Raw genomic sequence first — 8,713 nt, forward strand, 5'->3', positions numbered from 1 at the left:
AAAAATAATGTGCCAAGGTTTGCCTTTAGGATGTTTACATTTGCTTGATGGTTTGTGCGGTGCAGGATAAAAACTTTGGCTGTAGTGCGTGATTTTATTTTTAGTTGGAACGTCAAATAGTTCTGATTCTTTTTGCACTGTCTTCCTATAAAAATTGTTTATTTTTCCTAATTTTGGTATAATTTTTCAAGTGTCAGAAGTATGGTGAATGTTCAGATTATTACAGACTGTTCTGTTTTAGACAGATTCTGTTTTTGATGCATAGTTTGCTTATTTTGATGAAACTGTCAATTTATATTAGTGGATTAAGCCATGAAAAGTTATATTACAGTAGACACAATGCAAAAATAAAATATGAATTGGTTTGCAATAGTACTTAAAGTAGTGATTTGCTTTATTATACTAACGGATCTTACCGAGTTTTCTGTTGAAGTTTTGTGTGGATGAAGTGTTCGATGATCGAGAAGGTCTCGATGTGAGAAGAAGGAAGAGAGGCAAGAGCTCAATCTTGGGGATGCCCGAGGCACTCCAAGTAAATATTCATGGAGACTCAACCGTCTAAGCTTGGGGATGCCCCGGAAGGCATCCCCTCTTTCTTCAACAAGTATCGGTATGTTTTCGGATTCGTTTCGTTCATGTGATATGTGCAATCTTGGAGCGTCTTTTGCATTTAGTTTTCATTTTTATTTTATGCACCATGCTGGTATGAGATAGTCCTTGGTTAATTTATAGAATGCTCTATGCACTTCACTTATATCTTTTGACTATGGCTTTATAGAATGCTTCATGTGCTTCACTTATATCATTTGAAGTTTGGATTGCCTGTTTCTCTTTACATAGAAAACCGCCATTTGTAGAATTCTCTTTTGCTTCACTTATATTTGTTAGAGTGTGGGCATATCTTTTGTAGAAAGAATTAAACTCTCTTGCTTCACTTATATTTATTTAGAGAGATGACAGGAACTGGTCATTCACATGGTTAGTCATAAAACCCTACATAAAACTTGTAGATCACTGAATATGATGTGTTTGATTCCTTGCAATAGTTTTGCGATATAAAGATGGTGATATTAGAGTCATGCTAGTGGGTAGTTGTGGATTAGTAGAAATACTTGTGTTGAGGTTTGTGATTCCCGTAGCATGCACGTATGGTGAACCGTTATGTAACGAAGTTGGAGCATGAGGTATTTATTGATTGTCTTCCTTATGAGTGGCGGTCGGGGACGAGCGATGGTTTTTTTCTACCAATCTATCCCCCTAGGAGCATGCGTGTAGTACTTTGTTTCGATGACCAATAGATTTTTGCAATAAGTATGTGAGTTCTTTATGACTAATGTTGAGTCCATGGATTATACGCACTCTCACCCTTCCATCATTGCTAGCCTCTCTAGTGCCGCGCAATTTTCGCCGGTACCATAAACCCACCATATACCTTCCTCAAAACAGCCACCATACCTACCTATTATGGCATTTCCATAGCCATTCCGATATATATTGCCATGCAACTTTCATCATCATCATATACATGACTTGAGCATTCATTGCCATATTGCTTTGCATGATCGTAAGATAGCTAGCATGATGTTTTCATGGCATGTCCGTTTTTTGATGCCATTGCTACACTAGATCATTGCACATCCCGATACACCGCCGAAGGCATTCATATAGAGTCATATCTTTGTTCTAGATATCGAGTTGTAATATTGAGTTGTAAGTAAATAAAAGTGTGATGATCATCATTATTAGAGCATTGTCCCATGTGAGGTCATCAAAATAAAAGTGGCCAAAGAAGCCCAAAAAAAGAAAAAGAGAGGCCAAAGAAGCCTACAAAAAAGGAGAAAAATAATGAGAGAAAAAGAGAGAAGGTGAAATGTTACTATCCTTTTACCACACTTGTGCTTCAAAGTAGCACCATGTTCTTCATATAGAGAGTCTCTTGAGTTATCACTTTCATATACTAGTGGGAATTTTCATTATAGAACTTGGCTTGTATATTCCAACGATGGGCTTCCTCAAATGCCCTAGGTCTTCATGAGCAAGCAAGTTGGATGCACACCCACTTAGTTTCAGTTAGAGCTTTCATATACTTATAGCTCTAGTGCATCCGTTGCATGGCAATCCCTACTCACTCACATTGATATCTATTGATGGGCATCACCATAGCCCGTTGATACACCTAGTTGATGTGAGACTATCTTCTCCTTCTTGTCTTCTCCACCATCATATTCTATTCCACCTATAGTGCTATGTCCATGGCTCACGCTCATGTATTGCGTGAAAGTTGAAAATGTTTGAGAACGTCAAAAGTATGAAACAATTGCTTGGCTTGTTATCGGGTTTGTGCATGATGTGAGTATTTTGTGTGAAGAAGATGGAGCATAGCCAGACTATATGATTTTATAGGGATAACTTTCTTTGGCCATGTTATTTTAAAAAGACATGATTGCTTTATTAGTAGGCTTGAAGTATTATTGTTTTTATGTCAAATGATAGACTATTGCTTTGAATCACTCGTATCTTAATATTCATGCCATGATTAGATATGTGATCAAGATTATGCTAGGTAGCATTCCACATCAAAAATTATTTTTTTTATCATTTACCTACTCGAGGACGAGTAGGAATTAAGCTTGGGGATGCTGACACGTCTCCGTCATATCTATAATTTTTGATTGTTTCATGTCAATATTCTACAACTTCCATATACTTTTGGTAACTTTTTATACTATTTTTGGGACTAACATATTGATCCAGTGCCTAGTGCCAGTTCCTGTCTGTTGCATGTTTTTGGTTTCGCAGAATATCCATATCAAACGGAGTCCAAACGGGATAAAAACGGACGGAGATACTTTTTGGAATATTTGGAAAATTCTGGAAGAAAAATCCACGCGAGACGGTGCCCGAGGTGGCCACGAGGCAGGGGGGCACGCCTGCCCCCTGGGCGCGCCCCTACCCTCGTGAGCCACCCGTAAGGAGGTTGACGCTCTTCTTTTGTCGCAAGAAAGCTAATTTTCGGAGAAAAAAATCATGGCGAAGGTTTCAGGCCAATCGGAGTTACGGATATCCATATATACACGAAACGGTGAAACAGAGACAGAACAAAACGCAGAAACAGAGAGAGACAGAGAGACAGATCCAATCTCGGAGGGGCTCTCGCCCCTCCCTTGCCATGGAGGCCATGGACCAGAGGGGAAATCCTTCTCTCATCTAGGGAGGAGGTCAAGGAAGAAGAAGAAGGAGGGGGGCTCTCTCCCCCTCGCTTCCGGTGGCACCGGAGTGCCACCGGGGGCCATCATCATCACCGCGATCTACACCAACACCTCCGCCATCTTCACCAACATCTTCATCACCTTCCCCCCTCTATCTACAGCGGTCCACTCTCCCGCAACCCGCTGTACCCTCTACTTGAACATGGTGCTTTATGCTTCATATTATTATCCAATGATGTGTTGCCATCCTATGATGTGTGAGTAGATTTTCGTTGTCCTATCGATGGTTGATGAATTGCTATGATTGATTTAATTTTCTTGTGGTTATGTTGCTGTCCTTTGGTGCCCATCATATGATTGCGCGTGTTGATCACACCCTAGGGTTAGTTGATAGGACTATATATTGGAAGGCAAGAGTGACAGAAGCTTCAACCTAGCATAGAAATTGATGCATACGGGATTGAAGGGGGACCAATATATCTTAATGCTATGGTTGGGTTTTACCCTAATGAACATTAGTAGTTGCGGATGTTTGCTAATAGTTCCAATCATAAGTGCATAGAATTCCAAGTCAGCGATGACATGCTAGCAGTGGCCTCACCCACATAATACTTGCTATCGGTCTAGTACAGTAGTCAATTGCTTACGGACAATTTCGCAACTCCTACCATCACTTTTCCACACTCGCTATATTTACTTTATTGTTTCTTTATCTAAACAGACCCTACTTTTTATTTACGTACTCTTTATTACTCCCTCCATTCCACAATGTAGTGCTTTCTCTATCCACGTGCTTCAACTTTGACCGTAAATTTAACTACCAAGACCGATTACGATGGGAGCAAAAATTATATCAGTGAATTCGTATTCGAAAGAAGTTTTCAATTATATAATTTTTTCTTCCGCCGTAGTTGGTCTCGTTGGTTAAATTTACGGTCAAAGTTGGACCTGGGAAGCGTGGGCGAACTATATTTTGGAATGGAGGGAGTATCTTGCAAACCTATCCAACAACATCTACAAAATACTTCTAGTTTCATACTTGTTCTAGGTAAAGCGAACGTCAAGCGTGCGTAGAGTTGTATCGCTGGTCGATAGAACTTGAGGGAATATTTGTTCTACCTTTAGCTCCTCGTTAGGTTCGACACTCTTACTTATCGAAAACTGTTGCGATCCCCTATACTTGTGGGTTATCAGTATGGGGCACCTACCAGTCCGGCGCACTCCTCAACCAGGACGCCTGCCGGGTATGAGGCCGCCGCAGCCACATGCTATCAATCCATCTTTAGAGTTGTACTGTTGCATGTACCGTGCCAGGTCTCTCTGCCATCGACGCCACCACGACGTCCGACATCGTCGTCCTCCTGCGCAAGTCCATCCTCCCACAGCGAACTCCGAATTTGCACTGCGCCACGCCGTCAAGATCCGTCGCCATCAGTGTGTAGGGTGAATCACTGCTCCATCAAAGAATCCGTGCTCTGGTCACTCGATCACGTGTGTACCCTCCAAGAATGACGCCCCCAAGGGAGGAACGACATCAGAGCGCCGCCGTCATCCGATCATCCGATCTAGGGTTTCCCCTGGAGGTAGCAGAGAGTGGCCTTGAATTTCTCCACGGCGATGCCTTCAAGAAGGGAACGACGCAGATAGCGCTGCCACCGCCGGCCTTAGCAGACGCCGAAGGCAAGTTTTCACCCAGATCAGTTCGAAGGGACCCAACTCTCGTGCACAGGCCGCCGTTACCACCAGCACCACCAGGCAGAACCCTGGAGCACCGGCAGATCAGCAAGCCGCCGACACCACCGCATCCAGATCGCCGGCCACGCCGGGCCACCTCCATCCCCCGCGCCGTCCGGGTCAGAGACGAAGCCGTCGACCACGCACAGAGACCACCGCCGCCTGCACACGCCGGAGCGCCGCCGAGAGTTACTTGTGATTTCCGCATGTTATTTTTTATGATGTTTCTAAAGAGGCAAGTTGCGTTGTGCATGATCTAGCTAAGCTAGCTAGGAGTTCTGTGTGTTCTGGTTGAATGGAAGAACCACCAAATGAGATTATTAGCTCTCTTATAAATGATGCTACTATGATTACCAGGCATAAAGAGTGTTTGAATGTGAAAAAAAAAAGGTGCATGGGAGTCTAGTGGGTAAGTCTAGTTTCTTCCGATCAAGTATTAGGCTCGATTGTTCTCTCGAGAACTTTATAGTTAGATATAGAAAAGGGCTTTTGATTTTGAAAGGTAAATCATTTTGAAAGTTGCAACTTTCGAATTGGAAACTTGAGAATAGAATGTAGGGAACCAATTTGTGGTCCTAAACTTGATATTGGTGTTCGCATTTTTCTGGATTTATTTCAACCTTTCAGTTGATGTGTGTTAAATGGGAGGAGACATTCCCGTCGATTACGAAAGCGTCTGTGGCAACTTTTAACAATCTCAAGATGATGTGTCGGCCTATTCTCTCGAAGATACTCATAAAAATAGTGTGTGTGCCCATACGTTATGTGTATTATGTATATGTGTTCATAAAATAAAATGTATATGCGTATGTATAAGCATCCGCGTCTGTACTATGTTTAAAAAAATAACCAAAAGACCATGACGTGGCTAGGGAGGACGGTGGACCGGCCTCGCGACTTACAGCCAACGGACATAACTTGAACTGACAGCCCCCGGTTTGACCAAGTTAATTAGTAGAGTATTATTTTTCTTTTGCGAATGAGAGAATAAATTAGCTGTAACCACTAATCTACCAATTATTTCACGTTCCTAAAAACAATTTATTTCGATTCTAAAAAACAATTTGTTTCACGTTCAGCATGTGTAGCGGAGAGAACTTTCTTGTACCGCGCCACGTCTTGTCCGCCGCCCCGTTTCATCGGACGCGCCGTCCAAAACAGGCGGCCCGCTCCCTGTTTTCCCTTAGGCCGCTCCTCCCTTTCGCCGCCTGTTTCGCGTCCCCGGTCGCGTATAAAAATGGCAACCCCCGCAGAGATCGCCGATGAGACGACATCCACTTGAGCAAGTAAACCAGGTGCGGCGCAGACGCAGAGAGAAAGAAAGGAAGCAAGGGGAGGAACAGGATCTAGGGGCTGCGATGGCGTCGGCGGCGAGCAGGAAGGCGCCGTCGCTGGTGGTGGCGGCAAGCGTGGGCGCCGTGGAGGCGCTCAAGGACCAGGCGGGCCTGTGCCGCTGGGGCTACCCGCTCCGCTCGCTCTACCGCCACGCCGCCGCCGCGCCCAGGCTCCGCGCCCTGTCCGCCTCGCTCTCCGAGGCAGCGGCCGCCGCGGCTCCCCGACCGGCGCCTTTGTCCGCGGAGGACGCGAAGCTGCGCAAGGCGCACCACCTCGTCTGCTGGGGCCCCAACTGAGCTCCTTCTCTCCGCTTCATGTCACCACCGGCACATGAGCATATATAAGTAGCTGATGAATGCCTGTGTCAATGGTGTCGGGATTAGTAACAAAAGGCTTGCTTTGCTGTTTCGCCGGAGAAAGCAGAGCCGTCATTGTGTGCAGCGCCGGTGAACCGCTCCGGCCTCGGAGGAGTAGGACGGTTCATCAACGCTGCACTCAATGGCACCTTTGCGTCTCTTCCTCCTCTTCGTCTTCCCCAGTAGTAGTGTCTGGTTGCATCTGGCTAGCTTAGCTTCCGTAGACGCAAGCAGGAATCATGGCTTTAGCTTTTGAGGCCGGGACATCAACCATTTTCTTTTGTAGTAGTATGATGAGGTGTGCGAGGCTATTACGATGGTTGTACTGCGGTGGAGAACTGACCGGCGTTGTTGTACTACAGATCGTACTATGCTTATGTTGTGACTTGTGTCGACTACTGCCCTCCACCTTGATTTGTCATCTGGATCTCAAATCGGTCAGAGATCCATGAGGATTGAGGCCCGTGGGGCTGGCGACGGCCTTTGGGGGTGACAGTAGTACATCGCTTGCTAAATTCAACTGCCAGTACAGTAGTACCCAAATCAAATTCAACTTGCTAAACTCAACTGCCAGTAGTACCGAAATCAAACGGACGGACGTAGTACTAGCGAGTAGGAGTAGTACGAACTGTACTGCTGCTAATGAACTGAAATCTTCGTCATGCTGTAGTACAAGTCAGACGGCAGTATTTCCTCGCGAAAATGCAAGATGGAGCACGTCTAAAAGCACGTCTAAATCCCGTCATGCTGTGTCGGGATTAGTACCGCAGCGGTGACCGCACTGACAGTTCCCATCGGGAACTTGCAGGTTATTATTCCCAGATCCTATATGCTTCTTCTTCTTCTTCTTCGCTTGAGCACGTCTAAAAGCGCCCGGAAGCATTTCATTTTCATGGAGAAGAAAGTGTTATTAGAGCACTCCGACGGCCGATCCAAACGGACGGCGTATTTGTTCGTTTTTTGTTTGTTTGGATCGGCCGCCCACCCAACATCTGCCCTCTTTTGCATTTGGGTCAACAGTGCGTCTGACGCGCCGACTCATTTCATGTCCGCGCTCAATTTTAAAAAAAAAAAGGCCCGCGGCCACAGATCATACCATCGGCCATGTCGTCGCTCTGGGTTTGGCGCTCCAGAGCGCGGGAAAGGATCGCCCGGGCGGGAAAAATCGGCCTAGCGCGCGCTGGTTTTGGCGCGCCGCGTCCGGCGTGCGTTAAGAAGGCGCTCCCTCCACACTCTGTTCGCCGCCCTCTCGCCTCGCCCCCCCTCCCCCCCCCCTCACTAGCCTCGCCGTCTCTGCGTCACCATGTCGATGCGCTGCCTGGGCGCTTCGGATTTTCGCAGAGTCCGTGAGCGCCGCTACGGCAGCTTCTCCTCCGAGATCTGGTTTGGCGAGAAACGCCTCAGTCTCGGCACCTTCGACATCGCAGAGGATGCGGCCCGCACGTACGACGCGGCGGCGTGGTGCCTTCGGCGGCCTCGTCGAGAGATGAATTTTCCCGACGTGTCGACAAGCCAGCGGGCGCAGGATCTCGCGCCTCTCCCACGGCTTTTCACCGACGAGGAACGTCGTGGCAACCGGAGGCGGCAATGTCGCCTCGCCATCGCCGAGATAGACGTGAAAGCCATGACGGTGTGGCGTGAACGCTTCCCGCAGGACATCGTCAACGAGCGCCAATTCTACAAGCAAAGAAGGACGGAGAGGGGGGCGAGGAGGACGGAGCGAGCCGCCTATCGGGAGGACAAACGTTCTCAGTTGCACATGAAGCTAGGAGAAGCGTCGTCCTGGAATTCCGAGGACGAGCGGTATGTTGACGTCTACATTCAGACTTCAGAGGAGGACATTACCGAGTCGGAGTCGGAAAATGGCTAGTAGTTGATCTTTTATGTCTATACTAGAACTATCTATGTATCCTTTATCTATCGAAAAAAAAATGGCCGGCTACGTCGGTGATGAAGTAGGCGGGCAAGAGTGTGTTGTTCAATAGGAAAAGGTCAATGTGACATCAACCAGCGGGTCCGGGAAGAGAAAAGGGCGAGCGCGTGCGTCCGTCTCGTGTCCGCGCCGACGCAAATCCGGCT

At 46.8% G+C, this 8,713-nt stretch overlaps 1 protein-coding gene across 1 annotated transcript; it reads left to right on the plus strand.

The window, feature by feature from the left end:
- Window positions 1-5,993: 5,993 nt before the first annotated feature.
- On the plus strand, window positions 5,994-7,029 carry LOC125514003. Its single transcript, XM_048679242.1, has one exon. It carries the CDS (start codon window positions 6,206-6,208, stop codon window positions 6,572-6,574), a length of 369 nt encoding a protein of 122 aa, XP_048535199.1. The 5' UTR covers window positions 5,994-6,205; the 3' UTR covers window positions 6,575-7,029.
- The last annotated feature ends 1,684 nt before the right edge of the window (window positions 7,030-8,713 follow it).

Source organism: Triticum urartu, chromosome 6, assembly GCF_003073215.2.
Source record: "Triticum urartu cultivar G1812 chromosome 6, Tu2.1, whole genome shotgun sequence".
In the NCBI taxonomy this organism is placed as follows: domain Eukaryota; kingdom Viridiplantae; phylum Streptophyta; class Magnoliopsida; order Poales; family Poaceae; genus Triticum; species Triticum urartu.